This window comes from Strongylocentrotus purpuratus, unplaced genomic scaffold (assembly GCF_000002235.5).
Source record: "Strongylocentrotus purpuratus isolate Spur 01 unplaced genomic scaffold, Spur_5.0 spur5_scaffold_15, whole genome shotgun sequence".
In the NCBI taxonomy this organism is placed as follows: Eukaryota; Metazoa; Echinodermata; class Echinoidea; order Camarodonta; family Strongylocentrotidae; genus Strongylocentrotus; species Strongylocentrotus purpuratus.
This window is the reverse complement of record NW_022145600.1, coordinates 16,220,797-16,246,235: the sequence shown is the minus strand read 5'-3', so window position 1 is coordinate 16,246,235 and position 25,439 is coordinate 16,220,797. Positions and strand designations below refer to the sequence as shown.

The following is a 25,439-nucleotide window of genomic DNA, read 5'->3' as shown; positions in this document are numbered from 1 at the left end:
GGCTGAAATACGACGTAAAAGGCGCTATTTTGTTTTTTTGCAACAACTTTTTTCAAATTATCTAATATTTGTGTTGGTACACAAGTATTAAAACTTGTTATATTTATGGATATTTCAGCCATCTCTGAACCGATTTTGATCAAACAAAGATGATTTTGTCATTTCAATTGTAAGTTCTTTTAAATTTGACACTCGGTTTTTCATTATCTCACAGAAAAATGTTTTGTGTAGCGCCCTCTGCAACAGAACTCAACTACCCCTTTAAGCTTATTGGAAAAAACAAAACTTATCTAATATTTTCTTTGTTTACATTCTTCGAGGATTATTCAGTACTCACTGTCATAGAAAAACTCTTACATCGACCAAAAATTTACACAAACATGGTATTCCGCTAAATTCTGAAAGACATTTTTTGCATAGATTTTATGTGAATGTTATACACTTTTCATGATTAATATCACGGGTATTATCTGAACGAGTGAACGACCGTGTTAGATTATCCACAGGAAGTTGAAAGATGCATACTCTGTATTCTCATGGACAGTAATACAGGAAGACCAGATAATAATATAGGACAGAAAGTGACCCATTAAAGGTAACCAGAGTGCAGGGTAACCTGAAAGATGCACACTCTGCCCTCCGATGGACAGTAATAAAAATAATAGAGGAAGATCAGGTAAGATTCATCCAGGAAAGTCTCAGGTGAACACTGGGTGACTTTACAGACGTTTCTCAGAGTATGGGATAGCTTGGAAGATGAACGCACTTTCTTTCGGTGGACAGGGATAGAGGAAGACCAGGTAAGAACCACCCAGGATAGTCTCGGGTGAACACATAGATCGTATAGAGGCGACTCTGAGTACAGAATAGCTTGACAGGTAAACATCCTCTACAAGACAGTAGCGGACGAACGCCAGCTGAACATGGGACGGGATGGATTCATTCCTGACTGACTGCAGTCCACCCAGAGCGACTCCAGAGTCTGGATCAGATACTTCTACTCGTTCTTGTGGACCTTCATGTGTCTCGTTAGATTGCCACTCTGCGAAAACCTGAGGAGACATATTTTACATTGGTAGGGTTTTTCCCCACTGTGGATGCGAAGATGTTTCGTCAAGGTGGAGCTATCAGCGAAGGCTTTCCTGCAGTAAGCACACCGGTAGGGGCGCTCTCCAGAATGTGTACGCATGTGCGTAGTGACCGATGAACTCTGCAAAGACAAAGGAAAGTACAGCAACTTTGATTGATGTATTTATTTCTCTTCGGTCTTTTCCCAAATTTATTTTACACACGGATTAAAACATAATAAATAAATAATATGACTGATACTTGATCAGTAACATAAAATAAATGCATTATTAAATATTAATAACTTAAAAGAATCATAAAGAAAGATTGCCATATACTTTATACAGATGATAACATTTAAAGCATTTTCGATTTCATAATTGAATGTAGCGTAAGCTAACAGGTTGATATAATTGTTTATTTTTTAATTTAATTCATGAAGCATAAAACATTCAGTTGATAAGAAATAGATACATGTATACCTTGACAGGTGAACACATGAAGGCTGATAAGAACCGGGAACTTATCCCAAAATCTCAAATGTTAGCATTTTCGAATATGTTTGAATCGAAATGATGAACTGAAGTCTAACTTATGTCCTACTTATGTTTTGTAGCAGACATTCTTTTGAATACACTTAACTTCAAATGTGTATCTCGTTGTAAATAGACGTTCATTACTTCCAAGGGAATGATAATTCGTTCAGTTGTTAACTATCAACCATGAATTAGCTTATCTCACCATGCCAGGCGCGTACGCAGGATTTTTTCAAGGGGGGGGGGGGGGTTTTAACATTTATAAATCGGGCCCAAAATTTCGCAACGACTCAGCCAGCCGCTGAATAAGCGGGGGGGGGGGGGGGTGGGTAAGAGGACACATTTTTTTTTTTTTTGGTCTCGAAATTTGAAAATTTGACATTTTGCTCCGTTGGGGGGGGGGGGGGGTATGGTCAGCTTTTTTAGGTCAACCATGGGAATTTCCTCCCCCCCCCCCCAAAAGGGGGGGGGAGGGTTTTAGGGAAATTTAGGGGGGTTTACACACAAAAAATTACCAAAGGGGGGTTTAACCCCTAACCCCCCCCCCCCCCCCCCCCCCCCCCCCCCCTGTGTACGCGCCTGCACCATGCCACTAAATTCTCTTGATCAAATATACACTTTTCGCGGTTTTGATTACCATATCTTATTACTAGCTGTGATAATAATACATCGGTAAAATATTCTTTTAATTTAAACTATGGAAGGGGACTCCGAGATCTAGATGAAGAAACGAGTCAATATCGTGGACTAAACCCAAACATTGATTATATCAACTAATATATGTGTAGGCTACTAGTCACTGAACATGGAGGCGAACACGTTCAAGAAATCTTAAGGGTGATTTCAATCATCTATATATTGCAATATCTATAGAAAACGTGTTCGGACGATTATGTCATTATCATGGTCGAACATTTCAATAGGTGACATACAGGGCTATTGAAATAGCTCTAGGTAGATTTCTTGAAATGTTAGCGACCGTGTTACTGGTATCAAAGGCCAAGTCCACTCCAAAAATAACTTTCTTTCAATAGAAGCAGAACAATCAGACAAACCAATCAAAAAAAAGTTTGAGCAAAATCGGATAACTGATAAGAAAGTTATGGATTTTTATATTTTTTCATACTTTTTAACAAATTCATAACTTTCTTATTAGTTATCCCATTTTACTCAAATTTCTGTTGCTCTGTTTCTCTTGTTGTTTTGTATCTATTAAAAGCAAATTATTTTTGAAGTGCACTTAGTCTTTAAGTGTGCTATCAACTATACATAGCTGTGTCTCACCTGAGAGAATTGTCGGTTACAGATGAGGCATCTGAATGGTTTTTCACCTGAATGTGTTCTCATATGAGCCGTTAAGTTTGCTGTTTGAGAGAAAGACTTCTGGCAGGTTGGACAGTGATAAGGTTTCTCACCCGAATGGGTTCGCATGTGTGTCTTCAGCGTGCTTGGCCTTGCGTAAGACTTACCGCATATGTTGCATTGGTTACTACCTGCAAATAATATGATTCAAATATAATAGCGGTTAGTGATTGTTATAGGTTATACATGACATACAAAGACTTTCGAAAAATCAAGTTAAAGGTAAAGACCAGTATTGGAAACGCCCCAATTTCAAAAAGTGAAATGGAAGCTCTCATTACCAATCATGTGAAAGAATATGTTTTGACATGATGAAAAAAAATTTGCCGGGAAACCGCCTACTAATTCATATATTTGGTAAATTTGTTTCTCTCATGGTCTGTGAGAGATATAGGGTAGTCCCATATACATATTTCTGTGTATAGTGCTTGTAACTTTACGAAGAATGGGCCAAATTTCTTATCATTTTGATGATTCCAGAATCTTGCAGATGCTAAATGCTAGATGATCAACCTTTTCTGATCGATTCCACAACGTTTCTTTCACAATGCAATCGCATGACCATAACTGGTCTTTACCTTTAAGGTAAACACTATTTCAATATGTTATTGTACATCCCATACTGATCATGTTGGGATTGCGTAATACGTCGTTGTAATGTGCGTTATTTCAATAGAAGATGGGTATGGCTATCACAATTGCCTAAATATTTCGTCTTCGAAATCATTCACGGTATATATTTTGTAGAATAAATAAAGATTTAGATAGTATTTTTGTCATGTTTATGTTATGGCGAAATGTTTTCCTACAAAGAAGGCAATAAACCGGTGGTTCAGGGCCTCGGATAGGCCGAGGGTCTTTGAAACAGAAGTGCTCGGTTCAAATCACTGTCATTGCTCCAGGACATGTAAATGAATCATTAATCATCATATCCCACTATTTAATTCCCTAAAACATTATACCATTCAAATGAATTGCAAGAAAAAAATTAGGGATGGAAGAAAAAAAAAGGAAAAATTACCGCCCCCCCCCCCCCAAAAAAAACACAGAGAAAAGAGAAATGCATCAATGTCACATTACTCGGGTGAATGCAACATGCATTCAGTAATCTATTTCTTCTACTTACTTTTCTTGTGTTCGCTCTTATTTTTGTTGGATCTGACTTGGACCATCCTCCCACAGAAGTAGAGAGGTGGAGGAGGCGGTGGTGGAGGGACGCTGGGCTGTGATGCATGGTGATGGTGGTTTGTGCGCCATGCGGGCGGGGTGGGCGTGTACGGCAGGGAGAAACGGCTCTCATCGGCCGAAGAGCGCAGCTTGGAGGCGTAGTCTTCATAGGTAGCCCCGCCCACTGAAGTAGGCGTGGATGCTGTGGAGACGAAGGGTGAGACTTGTTGATGGTTGGGGTGGACCGTGGGGTGGTTGGTGTGGTGACCGGGACTGTGGGCGGACTGAGATCGTGCAGCCGCTGCCGAGGAAGAGTTGAGGAAGTTCGGCTGATGATGAGGGAGGACATCGGAACATGGAAGGATACCTGATGTACCATTCTATTATGATGTAGGAAGAATGGGGAGATTGAGAGAGAGAGAGAGAGAGAGAGAGAGAGAGCTCATTATTATTATTATTATTTTTTTATATCGTCATGGAATATTTTATCCTTCATATTTTTGTTGTATCAAATGAATTATTGGTGTGCAGTGTCATTGAAATTTCATAGTAAATACAGTCCACACTATAAGGTAAAATCATAGACGATTCATACACAAATCATAAGTGAAACGGAAAGAAGTATTTAAAAAAAATTATTTACAGGAACGGGTATGGTATTTTTCCCGATACATTTCTTACATTATATTCATACTATTTATGTAATCTAACCATATTATAAGCGTTTTGAAAACGAAAAAGTCATACATTATTTGTAAAAGTCAATTTGAAGTTTCAATATTTCAATATATCGCGGATAGTTGGAAGGAGGAACCAGAAATTCAACCATTTTGCACCATCCATTCAAGAAAGAAATACATGCTTAATGCGAGGATTACTGGAGGTGGTAATAAAAAATGAAAACGCTTTAATGAGACTTACCAGAGTGGGAGACTTCTGCCATGAGCCACCATAGCCTTGCTGATCTGAGCCTTGGACACCATAGCCTTCACGCAATAAATCTGATTTAAAACAGCAAGAAAATAATTGAAAATTTAAAAGCCCAAATAATCCTTGAAAAAAAGTTGGGTATGGAACTAAAGAAAAATAATAATGATAGTGATAATAATAACGGCTATTTAATTCTTTAACCAGCGTGGATAGAAATTGTAGAATGTCACGCACTTTAGAGTTTACAGTAGGCCTTCATTTTATATACACTACACGTGTGACTAAAGTCGACTGTAGCAATCCTTTGCTGTTCCTTTTGTCTACCAAAACCAGAAAATGGCATCTTGATTTTCATCACCTCAAAATCGCGTGTTTGGGACTTTCTTTTTAATTCTTTGATTTAGATTTCAACATAATTTTGTATGCAAGAAGTCTCAGGGCATAACACATTTTGAAGGGGGTGGTCGAACGAAAATTTCATTTGGAAGCAAAAACGTCACACAATCTATGAAATTTTCAACCAAAATATATGGATTTTTGAATGTGATTATTTTACCCCACCATTTTATCTTATCCAACCCTCTAGCGTCATCCAGAATATTTATCTTGCTAAATACTGTCTCATAATTTTATGTTCATGATGGTTGAGCATTTGCAACTTCCCTTTTGTCAGGATACGCTATTTTCGTGAAAGAGCTTTTTGGATTTAAAATGCAGTTTTGTCATCTCAATGTTTTGTATTCGTCAAAATGCCAGTTGTTGCGAAAGGGCCTAGTAACTGATCTAGTATCTGGCATACATAAAACAAATCACTTCGTGATTAAAAATGAAGAATTCCGGCTTGTTCTCGTAATAAAATCAAGTAAGTACGATTAAAAAAACATGACTTTTTAGACGTCAAAATGTCGAATTATATATATATATATAGTGGGATATCTTAGACCGAGTCTAGAATAATTTTGATTTTATTAACTTAATGACTAGATTGACTCTGCTCCATATCACAAAGTTAAATTCAATATGATCACGTAACCTATAATTAATGATATTAAAGGCTTACTCAGAGTGGAATAAATAAACAAATTACCAATGCAACTAAAGGAATAATATTTTATGATGATTGATAATGACAACACAGATATGTAAATTGAATAAATCAATTTTCAAAATATATTTTCATCTTGTTTAGTCCTGTCAAGGTAACTCTAAGAATAATATAATAACCATTAAATGGTGTGCGAAATATTTGTCATATATATACATATATATCAAATGCAACCTTGTGGGGAGACTTATTAAGTTTGTACTTTTCTATTACTATTCCATTGTTAAATTACCAATAATTTCAAAATGCAAAACGGTCGATAGCTGAAGCGCATCGTAATTACTTGGACAATTACCAATCCAAAGATAGATCATAAAGAAACTTATCGTGGGCATAAAAGGATAAACAGCATGGACGTTAAAGTTTGCTGTTTACTCGGTATTTTTTCTCTTTTTCATTCTGTAGAAAGCAAAACGGTGACCCCCAGAATCTTTAAATGCTCAGTTGTTATTGGTAACTTTGATTTATCACATGGTGCAATGTGCTCAGTTTCGCGCTTAGTATATACGATACATGTAACATACTTTCACGTAAAAAATTATTCATATCATAAACGTATTTTGTCACTTAGTTTATTTTATGCACTATTATTTGAGAAAAAAGGTCAATAAATGATTCGGAATCTAAATAAGTGTAATCGTAATGTTAAAACAAAAATCTTGTTAATGTAATACAAGTACAGCACTATTTAATGGAGAGAGCTCGGAGTACGAAATCTGTTCGAATTCAATATATGAAAAGTTTAAAGTGCAGTCTAACCTATGAAATAACTTCAATTGTATGAAAGCAGAAAAATAAGAGAAACAGAATGGCGAAAGTTTGAGAATTTATCGGACCGATAAGAAAGTGCGACTTTCAAATTGGCGATTTTGTCACTTGGTAGCCACGGACGACGCTCTCGTTTCTTCAGTGTACAAAAAATAACTTTAATTTCTGTTTTCTCCTTAGAGCTTTCTTTCTTCGTTTATACACAAATATATCATGTAGAGCATATTATCATAGGGCTTCTAACAATAAAAGACTCTCCTGAGTCATGCATTTTGAGAAATTGTCAGTTTAGTAAGTTCGTGTGTTGGAACAAATGGGAGAGTTGTCTGCCAATACATCACCATGTGACATTACCGTTTCGGCTTAGAATGAATTTCTTTCAAACATCATGAACAATAAAAATATGCTAATAAAACATACATTTTTTTATTTTAATGATGTCATGAATATATGCTTATTGATGGTACTTTTGTCTGATTCATTCAGACTATCAGATGTTGGACACCGGCACTCTAATACCAAGTAGAGATGTAATCTTATCTTCTTTTTGAGAGAGAGGGAATCGAATTTTTGCCAGACTACATTTACATTTATAGACCAATATGAATTTATGATTTATTGTGTTAAAAATGTTAATATACTCTTAAAACAATTGCTTGATGACAGAAAGAAATGCAAGAAAATAAATGTTATATTGAAAGGAACTGACGAATACCTGAATAGGGTAGAACAGCTCCGTGATGGCTTGGATTGTCGACTGGTTGAGGGGGTTGATGATGATAGTGATGATGGATGTTGGATACCCCACTCAGAGGATAATCACTAAGCGGTTTCCTTGGTAACATAACAGGTGAATGAAGTGTGGTCATGTGATTCGTCTGAGGTCTCGTGAAATCACTTTCAGGATAAAGTGGAAGGTTTCTATTCGGAAAGAAGAAGATAAATTCACTTTAATAAAGTTCTTCAAACGAGGACAGAGCATACAAACACAAAATATCATTATTTTCAAGACAGTCGGTATATATTATCAATGTAGCAAAGGTATTAACGACAAAAGGTTTATTAGAGACTCAAAGGTCAAAGTTCGTTAAATTAAAACTTGTATGGCTCTATCACAAACAAATCCCTTTAAAAAAAGTTAATGAAGATAAAGTTTGTAATTCGTTCGTAATGTATTGTAATGTTATCTTTTTCTTCAGCTGATATTACAAGCCCTAATATCTTCTAGTTAATTTCGTTTATAAATTAAGCAACCCTTTACGATAATATTTCATTCTTTTTTCATTATTTCGTATCATAAGGTATTGATAATTCAGAATCTTTAATGTCATGTTAGGTATTAGGGCTAGTTGTCGGGCCCCTTATTCATTACAGTCATAATACCTAAGTCAGAAACACAGTTAAGATGAAAACCACACCAATAATGAAAGGGATTTTTAATAATGCATATGTCTGTACACGACGGTCTAAAGTACTTATTTTGTGTACGTTAATATGCTCTACATCAATCCTTTTCATATTTCACTGAGCTGAAGATGATTAAAAATGTGAGAATGACTGAAAAAAGGGTGAAAGGGCTTACATTATTCATGCAAATCAAGCCAACTTTCGTTAAACGGTAGATAATTGGCATAATTTTAAACAGATCATTAAGAATATATAATTATGTAATTAAAGGCAAAGTTGAAAACATCGTCGTCAGCTTCAAAAGTACATAATACAAAGACTGCATCATCACCATGGAATTTTACAAACTTGACATTCGAAATGTTGGAAAATAAAGCCGTTGCACCCTCGTTAGCATGGAAAGTAATCGTGGGAAAGAGAACGATTTTTTTTCTTTAGTTGTACGGGCACCCCAAAACTGTGAGAACCTGTACTTCACTTTGTCATCTATTTGTTTATTCCATTTAATTATTTATTTATTTATGTATTTTATAATTTATATATTTCAATATTCATTGATTTTATTTCTATAATAAATTATTCATTCAATCATTCATCCATTTATTCATCTATTTATTTATTGGCTTAGTTATTTATTAATTTCATTTCATTTTAAGAATAAAGATATTTTGCTTGTCAGAGAAATCTGGAGTACAACGATGCGTCCCCTCCCTTGGTTTATAGCGATTAACGCCCATAGTTTGTTGGTTAGAACTTTTGTATTTCTTTCTTTTCGGAAGAACGCTATAACGTAACAAAATAATATAAATTGATTTTTTAATTGTCTCAATCTTGATGATTCAAAGGTGAAACCTTCTGTGTGTTCAATAGAAATCATGTTATAGAGCAGTTGCATTGGTAGTTAGAAAAGAAGTTATTTGTATCTGAAGGTCTATGTAATCGTGCCCAGTAGCTAGACACTGAAGGTTGATCAACCTTTCATTATTGATATTCTCTCCAGATAGAAAGAATTGCGAAGATAACACCAACATCTCAGGAGTGTCACTGATATCTTGCAATAAATGAGCAGAAATTAAACATTAATCATCACTCCATGAAAAAATAACCACCCGAAAACTAACAATTATGAAAAGAAGGTTAACATCACGTTTCAGAATTGAATTAATTATTGTATCATACCAATATTTCCTTCATTTATTTCTATTTATTGAGTTGATATTCGTTAGGTGCGATATTTAAATATGCCGATGAGCTATCCCGAAAAAATAACAAATATTAAAATACATCACCTATATACTATATGGGTATTGTATTTGAATGTATGATATTTTTTCGGGATAGCTCATTAGATAGAAGATGCAATAACATATACATATAGTGCATATAGTGCAAAAGGAAAGAAGAAATAACCATGGGAGATACGAAAAGTTTGGACTTTGAGCAATAAATGGCAATTGTTTTCAAAACCAGCGTTCTTCAAGCAGGATACCATCGCTACCACCCTACGAGTGAGCGTCTAGCCAAGCCAGCGAAGGACAATTTTAACTTGTTACTTGAGACAACCCTGCGACCAAGGAGAGTTTCGATGTGTCTCCTCTGACGGCCGCTTACTATTAAAAGACCCCTCCATTCGCCAGCTCCTAGTGACGTCTAAACTACCGTCTCTTGTGCAATTTACAGGATCCAAACCTTGCCAGAGGCCCCGATGTCAGGTTATTTTCGATGCCAATATGTAACAGGGACCCAATCCTACCTGGAAGGTCACTGGTAACTTCATTTGCATTACCAAGGGCTGTACCTTCACGATACACAATTATCATCCATTGCACCAAGTGCCCGGATCAACAACTCTATACGTCGATTAGCCGACAGGGTAACCGAACCTCTACGTCCTATCAAGATCAAGACGGCTGGCCTCACCATGGCACAGCACTTGAACAGGATCGCCCACAACACTTAGGGTGCGTTTAATCGACACTTTTTCACCCTAGAATCACGGTTTCTAAAGACGTTTAGTTTAAAACGCAATGCGTTCAAGCGATTTTTTCGTCGGTCGTAAAAATAAACGTGTTTGAAAACACAAACATGAAACGCTGAAAAAGATGCGTTTTGTATCATGATTCAAAAGAATCACGGTCGCTAAAATTCGATTGAACGGACGGAGTTCTCAATCATGATTGTATGACGAAGCCTCTTCCGGTTTGGGAAAAACCGCGCGCCCGCTTTGCATGCAATTTGCGTTCACTATACCATCGTGGCCTGTTCCGTTATGTTATTCCTTGTTTTTCCTTCTATTATTTTCTCTTTCTGTCTTTCCTTATGTTATTCTTTGTTTCTTCCTTCTATTCTTATGTTATTCTTTGTTTTTTTTTCCTTCTATCACCTTTTCTTATGTTATTCTTTGTTTTTATCATTCTATCATTTGCTCTTTCTGTCTTTCCTTATGTTATTCTTTGTTTCTTCCTTCTATCACCTTTTCTTATGTAATTCTTTGTTTTAAGCATTCTATCAATTTCTCTTTCTGTCTTTCCTTATGTTATTCTTTGTTTCTTCCTTCTATCGTCTTCTCTTATGTTATTCTTTGTTTTTATAATTCTATCACTTTCTCTTATGTTATTCTTTGTTTTAATCATTCTGTTACTTTCTCTTTCTATCTTTCCTTATGTTATTCTTTGGTTCTTCCTTCTTTCACCTTCTCTTATGTTATTCTTTGTTTTAATCATTCTATCACTTTCTCTTTCTGTTCTTCCTTATGTCATTCTTTGTTCCTTCCTTTTTTCACATTCTCTTTCTGTCTTTCCTTATGTTATTCTATGTTTCTTCCTTCTATTTTTATGTTATTCGTTGTTTTTTCCTTCTATTACCTTTTCTTTTGTTATTCTTTGTTTCTTCCTTCTATTCTTATCTTATGCTTTGTTTTTTCCTTCTATCACCTTTTATGTAATTCTTTGTTTTTATCATTCTATCATTTGCTCTTTCTGTCTTTACTTATGTTATTCTTTGTTTCTTCCTTCTATACTTATGTTATCCTTTGTTTTTTCCTTCTATCACCTTTTCTTATGTAATTCTTTGTTTTAAGCATTCTATCAATTTCTCTTTCTGTCTTTCCTTATGTTATTCCTTGATTCTTCCTTCTTTCACCTTCTCTTATGTTATTCTTTGTTTTAATCATTCTTTCACTTTCTCTTTCTGTTCTTCCTTATGTCATTCTTTGTTCCTTCCTTTTTTCACATTCTCTTTCTGTCTTTCCTTATGTTATTCTTTGTTTCTTCCTTCTATTTTTATGTTATTCTTTGTTTTTTCCTTCTATTACCTTCTCTTTTGTTATTCTTTGTTTCTTCCTTCTATTCTTATCTTATGCTTTGTTTTTTCCTTCTATCACCTTTTATGTAATTCTTTGTTTTAAGCATTCTATCACTCTCTCTTTCTGTCTTTCCTTATGTTATTCTTCGATTCTTCCTTCTTTCACCTTCTCTTATGTTATTCTTTGTTTTTATAATTCTATCACTTTCTCTTATGTTATTCTTTGTTTTAATCATTTTGTTACTTTCTCTTTCTATCTTTCCTTATGTTATTCCTTGATTCTTCCTTCTTTCACCTTCTCTTATGTTATTCTTTGTTTTAATCATTCTATCACTTTCTCTTTCTGTTCTTCCTTATGTCATTCTTTGTTCCTTCCTTTTTTCACATTCTCTTTCTGTCTTTCCTTATGTTATTCTTTGTTTCTTCCTTCTATTTTTATGTTATTCTTTGTTTTTTCCTTCTATTACCTTCTCTTTTGTTATTCTTTGTTTCTTCCTTCTATTCTTATCTTATGCTTTGTTTTTTCCTTCTATCACCTTTTATGTAATTCTTTGTTTTAAGCATTCTATCACTCTCTCTTTCTGTCTTTCCTTATGTTATTCTTCGATTCTTCCTTCTTTCACCTTCTCTTATGTTATTCTTTGTTTTAATCATTCTATCGACTTTATCTTTCTGTCTTTCCTTATGTTATTCTTTGTTTCTTCCTTCTATCACCTTCTCATTCTTTGTCTTATTATTGCGATCTATGCTCAAAACAGCAGTCGACAGTCGGCCGTAAACAATTCCAGAAAGCGCGCGCCGAAGTTCCTGGGCCATACTGCGCAGTGTGATGCGCAGTGGTTTGGCTCGCAATGAGCTAGAATCAGCGTTGATGAAAAATCGCTTGAACGCAAACCGCAGTGACCTTGCTTTTTGTAACGGCGTTTTGAATTGTGATTCATGTTTGTGATTCTAGCTTCGAAAATTCGATTGAACGCACCCTTAGTGACTTCCAAGTGAGCGTCCTCATGGATGCTTTCCGATCAGATGCGACAAGGAAGGAAAGAGAGGAACGTTCGACTGTCTCCAATCTCTTTGGAAGAAATGTTCCTTTCCATTTATTTCACATCGTACGAATTTTGTCTTTCTTTGTCTTTTTCTCCCTTTCTTTCTATCAGTTCCCTTTTCTCTCTTCTCTTTGTTTCTTCTTTCTTTCTCTTTTTCCCCTTCACTTTTCTATATCACTTTCTCTCTCACTATTCCTCTCTTCTTTCTAACTCGCACTCCTTTTCTTTCGTTTTCTATCTCCTTTCCGCCTATTTCTAGTCCTTTTCTTCGTTTTGTCATATTTTTGTGACAGACATCCTCTTTGATGATATTTGCTCTAAGATTTGATTGGTCAAAAATATATTATATAAGTTTTTTTTAGAGGAGGGAGATGTTAGTTTTACAGTTTAGGTTAAGGATGGAGGTTGGTCCAAGGTCAAGGAGAATAATTCCACTAGTGCTGGAATAATAGCCATGAAGCCTTTTGTCGTCCGATAGTACAGCAATCTTCTTTCTTAATTTCTTTTTTTGACAACTTTAGGATTGCTGTTAGAAACTAATGTTAATTGAAGGACTTACAACTCTTTTTTTTTCTCGCTTTTTCGGGAGGGATGTAGAATATTTTACCCTAATTTGCAATTTAGAAAACCTACAAGTAAGGACACATTTTTGTCCTTGGGGTACATGAGGACTATAGTATATAGTCGACAGTCTTTTCGACAAGTATGATGTGACGCCCCGATCATGCCTAGCTATGAGTATTGGGTTAGGGATGTACCGATGTAAGCAGAACTGTGTACCATATATATTACACTTGTCCGAATTTCTAGAGATTGAAGTTTATGCTGGTTTACATATTCATATTATTCTCTTTTATCCTTCTGCTATAATCGCATTAATTTCTAATTAATGTCCCATATTTTCATATTCAATCCCTTTTAATACGTAAGGCAGACAAAGTATAATATTCCTGGAAATTGTGTGTTTGACAGCAGCAATTGATTGATTAATCCAACCTTTTTTTTCAGGGAGAGAGAGAGAATTTGTTCTTCACTTTGCATGTCGAGCGGGATTTTTATAATAACATAATAACTCCCCAATGACATTTCATAAATAGAGAGGCTTTATTTTCATTCATATATTCAACCGAGACGTGATAATAGAGAATGCAATTATTATTCAGACATCGAAAATGATCTATGATGTTCGGAATTTTTGTCTTTGAATGAGGACAAAAATTTCAATCTCGATCTTATCCCCGCCACAGCTGCTTTTGTTACGAGTGTTTTCACGCTAATAAGGGCCCTGATGATAGTATATTTTTTTCTCCCGTTAATCTATCCACTTTCAGAAAATTGAAAAGATTTTGTTAAGTTCCAATCCACCCCTTTACCTGTACAAGGACTTTTGCGCGAGAATTCTCTTATATTGTCTTTCCTTAACAAATACACAAACGATTCAGAAGCGGCTTGACATGTTTACGAAGAGTTTGCTTCATTTTACGGCTACAAACCAAACATAAAAACAGCCCCAGGCAATAACATTACACACAGCCGACAGTATGTTAGGAGACAGAAAGAGAGAAAGAGAGAGAACACTGATATAATCATTGGAGCAGAGAAAATATTAATTCTTCCGAACAAATCCCTGCCTATTGTGCAAAAACAAATTATTTTGTAGAACAGAAATAGAGAAAAGGGGAGGTGAATGGTGGCAAAGACGAGATGAAAAGAGAAGCGTTAGCGAGCAGAAGAAACAGAATCGGCATTTAAGTTAATTGTATACAGTATATGTCGGCTATTCACTGAGCGAGGTTTGGGAAGGATAAATTATCCCAGATTGCAGCGGGAGGGGTGAAAGGAATGAAATAGAGGGAGTGAGATTTGGGATGAGGGGCATTGATGAGGAATCGGTGGGTGCATTGGTGCCCGAGGCGTGAAGCCCTGTTAAGGAGCTCAGTCCTGGTCTTAATCCTTAAACAATGTATCTACCAGACCCTCCGACTCCAAGCCTTCCTTTGTACCCCCACCGAAAAGGAGATGGGGTAGAGCAAAGCTCAAGGGACTGGTTTTAAACCGACTATCTTGAGCGTCTTCTTCATGTAGATAATCAGAGACAATGGCGGGCTTCTGTTGTTACTTTCTAAGCACTCCGATGAGACTCCGTTATAAGGGTGTCCGCTTCTCCCGCCTTTCAATCTTTATCCGTCCTTACTTTAACCATACTTTAACTTTCTTTCGCCTTGCCTGTCTTTTTCGAAATCCACCAGTCTCCTGCGTACCTCAATTTCCTTTTTGTCTTCACCAACTCCCTGCTTCCTAGACCACTATATTAATAACCCAACACTTTTTTTTTTTACATGTTCCAAATCTCAAAAATACCCATTTCGAATTTACCTAAAACTTGAGATGAAATCTGGGGCGCTCATTGATCTGCAAGAACCCATGAAACTGAAAAACAATCCTGACTTTGAAACCCTTGGAGTGGACTCTCTGGCAGGCTTCGTGTAATCTGTGCCAAAAAGTTGATGTAATTTAGACGGTAAGAGAAAATAAATAAATCAGGGCTTCCTATTACCCCATTCCTATAATATCGGAAGTATCATTAATGTGTTTGATGTGTTTGTTTTTGTACTGCTTCTAATGATTTATCTGTTTAACTCCCTTAAGTGCCATCGAGATGCAATTCATGAAACTGTCTGGAGGAAGTGGTTCCATGACAGGGGGGTAATTTTAAGACTAATGAGTTTCTGTCGGAAAAAATCTTCTTAGATTGGAAATAAATAAATATCATTGAAACATAATGTGTCGGCGGTGATTACAGACCTGATTATTTTATTTCAGACATTTTCAGAACTTAAAAGGATGCATTCCATTCTAATTATAACGAAGGATAAAAAGACAATGAGGCAAAAATGAGGACTATTTTTGTTAAAGAACTAAGAGAACGGGAAAAATCCAGATTCTAAAACCAGGAACCTAAAGATTTGATTTGATTTACATGAGTCCTCTCCACCGTCCTTTTCCATCGATGCTATCACTTCATTCTCCCTCTCCCCCTCCCTCTCCCCCTCCCTCTCTCTCTCTCTTTTCTCCTCTATCTTGATCCAGGCCTATCTTACTATATATATATCTCTCTGTCCATGTCTCTTCTCTTTCTAAATGTCTAAATGAATGTTTTAATAGTGTTTTTCTTCAGAAGGCAGTCATCCACGACTTGCAATCGGCTTAATTGGGATTGTAAGAAATATATTCTAAACATTCTGTTCTGTTTTGATCCATGGTAACTGGTGATACATGAAACGTTTTGGTAAGCAGATGCATATATTATGACGATCATGTTATATAACAATTTCTTCATGGGCATCACAAGGACAATTCCAGTGAAGGGGCGGAGAGCCTGATCACAAAAAAAGGAAATAATGCCACGTTTTCCATTAAGGAATAAGAAATATTACTTTTTTAGTTCCTTCAAGGTTTGAGGGAAGAAAAAAAAATCATCAGGCAAACCGAGATGACTCCTCTGATCTCGGAGCTTATGGCATGGTTACAGCAGTATTAGGAACATTCTGTGCCACAAACTTGCTCATTACAAGAAAATAGAATTTCTTAGCCATAAAAAAAACAATGATATTTTGTATAAATTAAAATAAAAGGTTCTCCTATTTGAAGAATTAAGATATAAAATAGAAACAAATCTGAATACTTGTTAACCGTTTTAATTGATTAATCACTTTTTTGCGAGGAGATATCTCCAATTTACAAAACAGACAAATCTAGATTTTTCATAAAATCTCTCAATAGCTTGAAAATGCGATTATCCTACCTGAAATTCATGAAATTATATTCCCCGTGCAAACATTCAAAGTAAAATATGAGGGATTGTAAAGATGTTGCTTTTACAAGGAACCAAAAGAAAAAGTGAAAAATCTAAATGTTGTAGATCAAAGTAGCGCGACTTCATTGTAACCACTCAACTGTCGTATTTTTGACGGAATTTCCCAACCTATATTGCATTTACTTAAAAAACTAATCGTGCAACTACACATGAGACTACAAACCTACATCATTTTCATAAGGGGGGGGGGGTATACTCTATGTTTAGCAATTAAGATATTTGCGGTGTGCGTTTAAATATGTAAAAATCAATCGTGTTTAAAAGGCGCTTCTGGGCGTGCATATTTTTAGAATTTTTAATCTTAGCGATTTAGCACGAGAATTTATTATACCTTTAAAAGGTTTCTCATTATAGATCACATTACTGCTTTTCTACAAAATCCGGAAAAAACATTTTCGCATTCTTTGAGACCGCTTCAAAGTAAATTGCTAAGCACAGTCTAATAGTCTTACAGGAGTGGCTTACATTGGAGAGCTTAAAATCTCTTTTTGTACAAGGTTTGATGTTGTTTTTTGGGTTCCTTTTAAATCGTTCTTTTTAAAACCATGTCTCAGTTATCATGATTTTGTTGTTGTTATCTTTTAACTAAAGAGGCATTCAAGTATATATGAATCTACTCCTTCTTCGTATTTTAATTGACGACACGTGTGGTATGCATGGTGTCTTTGGATGTGCAATGCTGAAATACTTTCAATCTATCTTTTAATTTGTGTTTTATACTCGTTTAAAAGAGAACTGTTGCTGAGCTAGCGCCATGACCATCCCTGGACGGTGTGTGCGCTCAATAAGTTTACACTATTATTATTATTATTACTTACTTACGATACGCAGTATCAGACGGACATAGGCTAAGGCTATTCGAATTGAGCATATAAGAATTGTATCTGTGGGTAAAGGGTTCACATTAAAGAAAAGATAAGGGAGAGGAATGGAGAGGGGGTATTTTTTTACGCAAAGGAGATGATAGCAACGAGGGTAAGAAAAAAAATAGTAAGGTGGAAAATATAAGAGATGAGAGATTGACATGGATAAATAAATTATCTTGCCCATTTACGTGATATTTTGTAAGATATAGAAGGAAAAAAAAGAAAGGAAACATTTTTCCATCCATGGGAGTGATGGGTCTCTAGAGGGGTAGGGAAATTGTTTGATGACCCATTCCAAATTTTGGTCGCATTAAACAGTCTTTAATTCGTTATTACTGGTGGTCAGCGCTCGATACTTTTTGTTTTCCTTTTATGTGTGTTATTCTGTTCTGTTTCTATTTCTCTCTTTTATTATTCCCCCATCCCCCACCTTCGTCAGTACCAGTTTGCACATATTCACGCCAGACGTTAGGGCCCGCTTAATGAATACCAGCTGTCGGTCCGTCTGACAAAAGTCCAGAATTTGCCGATTTTGTTTTTCGCCAGGTGAAAAATGATCTATTCCTATACATCCCCATGCATACTCCAGATCCGCCTTTTGTTCACTTGCCGGTTGTGAGTTTTTCTTCTGCTGTTTATATGACAAATATTACTTATCAATTAAGTCAATATATATTAAATAAGCCGTTCCACTGATTAATAATTCCATTGGCGGTGTGTTGTTAATCAGACTTAATAATTGTTGAATGCGATTTCTTAACTTTAAATGTTCAGCTTTAAACTTGCTGTAATGTACTATTTTTTTGAGGTTCTTATCCAAATAGAAATGAAATAATGGTGGGATACTTGCATCGGGAAATTTTCGATGTCAAATATATCAGGACCCAAATCGTAACGACATGCGTATTTCATACAATAACGTTAAAATATTTTGTCCAGGCGAACAATCATACATGTACGCAAAATGGGAAATAAAACATCAGTCAGATGACTAGGGCTTCTTTTCTGTCCCCTAAATAAGATGTCATTTTTCCGGGAATTTCATTTCCATTTATAATGATACATTTAGTATAAAAATCGACTCAAGAATGAGACAGAATGAACACAAACGAATACAGGGAAATTGCGATTGCAAGCAATACCGACTTTTGTGAAAACTGCTAGAACTTCAAATACCCATATCTTTCGGGTGATTTCATATTTCAGAGAAAATGAATTCCATTTCTGGCATTGCAAAAGATAGATTTAGAATGAATTAAGGAATCATAAAGAAAGAAACAAAGGAATACAAGGGCATTAAGCAACACCGAGTTCTGTGAAAACCGCTAGTACTTCGAAAGCCACGGAAAGAAATCAATGGTGACCCCAAAACCACAAGGTTTGGACGGTCAAATCTGGACATAACGCTTGACCACGGCACTGGTCAGCAAACAGTAGGTCATAATTCCTATTGCATTTTTTTTTGTTATTGAACTTTTATAACACCACAATAACGCAGTATGCAATGAGTATTGTGGTGATATCTTTTCATATACTATAGGTACATCGGCTTGGCTGAGGTGCTAGATAGACTATGTATTTCAGAAGCTGGTGCTTTCTTTTCACCATGCAGTTAGATTTTGTTTCTTCCACATTTTCTCTTGGTTCATTATCCCCCTTTTTTCATATTGTCCAGATAAGCAACCACCTTCTCTTTACTTCATAAAGCTATAATAAGTCAGATGAGAAGCATTATAAAATAATTTGTACTAGAACTATGAATCTTAATTGGAAGACTTGAGTATATGCTTCTATATGGTCAATGAGAATTATTACGTTTACATTTTCATATGTCTTCAAATCAATATAGAATCATGGCTAATAAACTTGAGTAAAATTACCTTTTTAACCTGATTGCCAAATTTGCATCATAGAGATGTATAAATTATAGATCTTTCATAATCCACTATTATTCCTTTTAAAAACCAACAAAATTAAATATGATAATGATCAGATCTTGATGGGTCGTGTTTAGCTACGACCTGGGCCCCGTCTTACGAAGAGTTACGATTGATCCAAAACAATCGCAAGTCCTCCAATCAATCGCAAGTTTGCAGTCTCCTATCTCTTATGTACATAGTTGCGATTGATATCAATCGCAAATAAGTTGCCATTGATATCAACTCTTTGTAAGACGGGGCCCAGTTCTTACCAAATAATGTTGTCTGCCTATCATCGGTATAAACATTACATTCTTTAATTTTTTTCTCAGGACAGCGGGGGAGTAAACACAAATTAAACTGGTGTCATTCGAAATTCTAAGAACTTGAAGTTTTGTATAAAAAAGATATTATCATTGCTATTTGCCTTTACATGTGCCCCTGAGGGGGGAAGTAAACTGAATATTATTTTAAGTTTAATAATCATAACTTTAATTATCATAAGTGTGTTAAGTTTAGGTAAAATAATGTTCTTTTACCTTGTAGAGTAATCTATACATTATACATGCAAAGTCTCGAAATCATAGAAAATATTTTCATTTTCTTCGGTTTTCATTTCTTTTTTCTTCTTCTCTTTTTGTATCTGTCGTGTTTATATCAAAATATATCTAATCTAGACAGGTCTATATATAAGCATGATATTTGTCACTCAATATAGATATTAAAAAGCCCCAAAGATCACTAAACCGTGTTAAGCTCTTTCATGACACGCTCTATTATGTATCATTCTACGTAATAAATCAAATTTTATAAAATGCATATTTTTAATGATTTGAATAGTAAACAAATTATTGCACCCGCATAGATCATTCATAGTTATGTAGTTCTCGTAGAGTATGACACTGTATAATTTGGATGTAATTACCATGTTAGGTTTATTTATGTAAGGTTTACTCCTCTGTAGATTTTGTTCTCATATCTGCCAATACAATACAGCATGTTTTTTTTCTTCATATAATAAACTAACATTTTGAAAAGCGAAATCTTCAACACTCAATCTCCTTCGAAAATATTGCCTCAAAAAACAAAATTCAACAAAATTCGGAAAGTTATGGAGTACTCTCAAATTATCATTATCATTACTCTTTCTATCTTGGACGCAATCCCTTCTCTCCCTCCCCTCCTCTCTCTCTCTCACTTTCTCTCTCTCTCTCTCTCTCTGTCTGTCTGTCTCAATCTCTCTCTCCTTTTCTATGTATGGCATACCGCAATAATTGCACCCTAGTCACGCCTCTGACTATTTTCTATGCGCCTCTGGTCAACTCATCTATCTCTGTCAGGGAAATTAGCTGATCATTAGTCATTCCCGTCTCTCTGTACAAGATACTTCAAGATTCACTTCAGACTTTGAGTTCATTTTATACTTCTGATTTTACAATTTGTCTACGTAATACATATTTCAAGTCGCCCATTCCCTCTCTCTCCCTTGCCAAACACACCCATACACACACCCACACTTTCTCTTCCGCTGTAATATATAAGCTGTCTTTCTCGAAACCCTCAATTAATAGCATCCCAATCAGCATCCCTCTTGCTTACCTCAAAGCATATACATCTTTCTGACCATCAGAGTTATATATTTAAAAAAATAAAGACCACGTATAGGTTTTAATTTAATGAAATAGTTGAAAGTGACCGTGTCTTCGTTTCAATATCTACGCTAACCTACCAATCACAATCTCTCTCTCTCTCTCTAACTCTCTTTTCTCCCTCCTTCCCTCTCATTAACACCCTTGCTACAAAACTCACAACCCTATAAATACCAATTGTTCAATGGCTTCTGTTTTTACACAGCTTCATCTACTCTCTAATCAGTTGTCATTCTAAACACACCCTGCAAATAGAAACCCTATACCTGTATTTCAGCAAACTACACCTACACATAATGCATAGAGCAAATACAAATTTAAGGGGAACTGTGAGACAGTTTGTCCCCATTTCAAAGTTTACCCCTCGAATCCGGTCTGAAAAAATAAATGATTCAGGTAAAAACTGACTGGCTTGAAATTATAACTCATTTTAAACATGATTTTCCTCCTACTTATTCTACTGTACTACTTTACAATGCTCTAACTCAGACTAGACTTCTTTTTAACAATATACACATATAGAATAAACGCATTTTGAAAGCAGAAAATTACTCAAAATGTGTTAAGTAATACAATAAATTCATAACATTTTGAATATAATTTCTAAATATAACATTTCCCATGTTAACAGAACTCACTAGGCGCCTGGAAATCACTTGGTCCTTTAAGTGCAATTATTATTATGCTGAAATGAAAAGTATTACGTTCCCTTGTTAGAAATGCGTTAGAAAGTAAAAGTTGTCTAACTATTGCAGTGTGCTAAAGACTTTAAAAAAAATTATGAATTATGTATTTTACGACACTCTTGTTTGTCAATTCGCCTAATTTCTACAATCTAGCGTTATCAAGCAATGAAAATTATATGAATAACATTTTATCAGCTGAATTTATAAAGACATGCACTTTTTCCATTTTCTTTTTGATAATAGAACGGCAGCACCATCAGCATAGTAAGTCGTATCTCTTTCCCTGACATTGCAACGCTTAGATTTACATGTTTTCGATGAAATCATCAAACACAAGTGGTCCAACCATTCTCATAAAACAAAAATTACATGATATTACAATATCAATGTCTGGTGATCCCATGATAATAATAAGTACGATTTCGTTGAGACAATTTACATGATTTGGTACCTGACAAAACACAACTTCAAGCGAAGAGCATTTGACACATTTGATCGACAATAATTCAAAAGTTAATTTCTGACCAAAGTGATCTCTTTGCTTTGTTAACTGGTACGGAATTATCAAGGCGTAAATTACATTTGTAGATATTTTTTTTTTCTCAGCTCAAGCGGTTTTTCTTCACTTGATAACAGCTCACTTTCACTTTTTGACAAAAAGAGGATTTTTAGCTTTTTGACAACTCAAGACCCCACATCTGTGTGTATCAGTGATTGATTTCAGAATACAAGAATCAAATTGCGCCCTGATATGAAAAATTCCCTTTTCTGGCATCTTGAATTATTTATGAGAATGTGTAGAAAAGGACGATGTGGAGAGGTAGTGGAATTCAAAGTCTTGACTTCTATCTTAGAACTGTGACAAGCTAACCCAAAGTTTGAAAATATATATATTTGAAGAAGCGTCCCATGCACATTACAATCTCCAGATTATTTAATATCATTATTATTATTATTGTTATTTGTTATTATAATTATTATCTTCGTCATTAATTTTTATTATTATCATTATTATTGTTATTGTTTTATCTTATTATTATTATTTTCATTATCATCATAGTTATTATCATTTGCTTTTTTATTATTACCATTATAGTTATTGTCATTATTATCATTTTTTGTTATTATTATTACCATAACTTTAGCATCGAGTATAATGATGCACCTTATCATAATTTTGTCTCCGTTAAATTGCGGTTATTTCAGCATGTCATCGTTTTTGCATTCAACTTTGGGAAGTTTAGGCTCTCTATACTAAATGTTTTAATTAATTTAAAGGGTAAAAGTAAAACCTCACTATAGACATAGGTAAAGATTATATTTGAATGATGACATTATTGCAATCAATTTACAAGTGTCATTGTCGAATTATTATATTTACTTCAAGTAAATTAATATAGGCTATATTACTTTAGGTAAACATATATTATGTTGCTCTCAATACATGAATTATAGGGTGATGACTTTACTCTCATTGACATGGTTTATATTAACTTCTTTAAGGTTATTTCAACTTTTTCTAAAATGTTCTTGCAAGGTAGTTCAAAGAAGATTGTTTATTATGTGATAACTTACTTAAAGTCATGTGTTTTTTTTAACGCTTTACGATTTTCAAATTTTGAAGATTTACCTTAGGCCAATTCTTATAATGAAAAAAAACCTCATACACACAAATTACTTTTATTTTCATACTTAATTGAAAAAATCGTTCTAAAGAGATCTAGTACTATGTGAAATATTATAATTTTTTTGAAAAAGTCAATTAGATTTCAATAACTCTTAAACTCCATTATTTGGCATCATAGAAAAAATATTCTTAAACAAATACTTTGAGAGCAGGGTAATATTTGTTTCCAAATATCAAGCAATATGCTACTAATCATGCTGATGTTTATTTAATTTCATTCCATATCTTTGATATCAATAAAAGAGGATTAAAGTAAGTAAACAATATTAATGGTCGTAATAATACCTATGATTGCAACAATAGTACTTTTAAAAATCACTTAATCATACACAAAACATATATTTGGTAATTGTGCAAATAGGCCTAGACGAAGAAATAAAGCTAATGTAACTAATAACACTAACTTCCGTTTAAAACCTACATTGTAATCTTTATTTTTGGTACTACTAACTTTATTTTTAAAAAAGAAGAAAATGCATCGGCATCGTGATAACTACAACATTATCAAATTAGCTATGATGGAGTATTTCTCGTTGGTTTGCGATTATGTAATATTTAGTAAAGTCCATCAATTTCCTTTGGACAAAAGTGATTTGAATTCAATCATATTAATACTTTTTAAATTTTTCTAACTTATTCTTCAGTGATTGTTTGAAAACAAAAAAGGCTGAGAATTGTATACATTATATCAAAAAGAAATATGAGAAGAGAAGAGCCTTACTTCATAGGTTGTGGGCCGGTGTTGTAGGCGCTGAGGTGCACTGGGGTATGGTTGCTGTCGTAACCCGGTAAAGATGAGTGAGCTGGTAGAGAGTGGGACGGGATCAATGTTCGTTCCCCCGGTCCACAGGGAGGGCTACGTGGGCGATACGGTGAAGGCTCCAGCGGGCCCGAGCTAGAATAATACAGTTTCTCCATCATTTTAATTCACAAAGTCACAATTTTGGAGAGAGAGTCCAGGTGTGATGATGATCGGGATATACTTTAACAAAGGTTGCACACGACGTTGAGCGAGATATTATCAGCAAATACCTTAAATTAAAGATGACGGATTTTTAAACGGAATCCATTTCCGGCGTGATTTGTTACCATTGAACAAATAAGAAAATATCAGGTATGAATTAAACGGGTTTGATTATTCAAACGAAATTTGTATATAAGCGATTATTAAACAAAACTTTTTATTTTCAAAAACAAAAGTCACAGCTATGTCGCCAAGAATTAATATATATAATTATATTAAATAGATATATATTAAGATAGTTTGAAATAGGTGCCCAGCATGTAAAACCAAAAGTGTTCTGTTTTTCTCAAGAGTCGCTTGTTGTATTGTCCACCCGCTAACTACCATCTCTTTCCGTTATTTGTTGCTCTCTGCTTCTGTGCAGTCATCTCGAGAAAATCAGAGCCAGCTTCCAATCCGATATATACCGTTAGATTCAATTCGAACCCCCCACAAATGAGAGATAAGTCCGTGCATTGTAATACCCCTCGACGCGTAAATGAACAAGATCTATGTATTGATTGAGAAGAAAGACTGACCAGAAAGCTTAGACTGGTGGCGTTTATATCTTCCACTGGTCCCTGTTAATCCCCGGATTCAGGAACAGTTCTTTGAGAACATGCTGTTTGCTTTTCATTCACGGGCAAAGCGTCTGTATTCTTTGATGAATCCCAAACGCCCTTTGAAAGCGGTCTCCCCAAAAGAAAGAGGAAAGTAAAGAGGGATATTTAGAAGGGGATAGACATGTTGAAATAATCTACCTTGAGTATTTAGGAAGATTTGTTGCGTAGTGTGATGTGTATTAGGGCAATAATTAATTATGTCGTATGAAATAGGATGGTTTGTATTTTATTAATAAACGGTTATATCCATTTGTTCATAATGTGGAAGTTTGGAGAGAAGTATCTGTGTGAGTATACAATATACATGTATATATATTTGGATGTGTGTGTGGGGGGGGGGGAGGGACCCTGATTTTGTGCTCGAAAATTCAGGGTCAGGATCTTTGATTTCGTCAAGCTTTGATTTAAAGATAGCAACATCAATATTCGTTTTCAAT

At 34.9% G+C, this 25,439-nt stretch overlaps 1 protein-coding gene across 1 annotated transcript; it reads right to left on the bottom strand.

The window, feature by feature from the left end:
* Nucleotides 1–640: 640 nt before the first annotated feature.
* LOC585766 (protein glass) lies at nt 641–24,912 on the bottom strand. The gene is made up of 6 exons (XM_785578.5): nt 24,098–24,912; nt 7,652–7,857; nt 5,055–5,134; nt 4,093–4,513; nt 2,889–3,097; nt 641–1,210 (listed from the first exon to the last, which is right to left on the bottom strand). The coding sequence occupies exons 1-6, from the start codon at nt 24,295–24,297 to the stop codon at nt 998–1,000; spliced, it is 1,329 nt and encodes a 442-aa protein (XP_790671.4). The 5' UTR covers nt 24,298–24,912; the 3' UTR covers nt 641–997.
* Between the last annotated feature and the right edge of the window lie 527 nt (nt 24,913–25,439).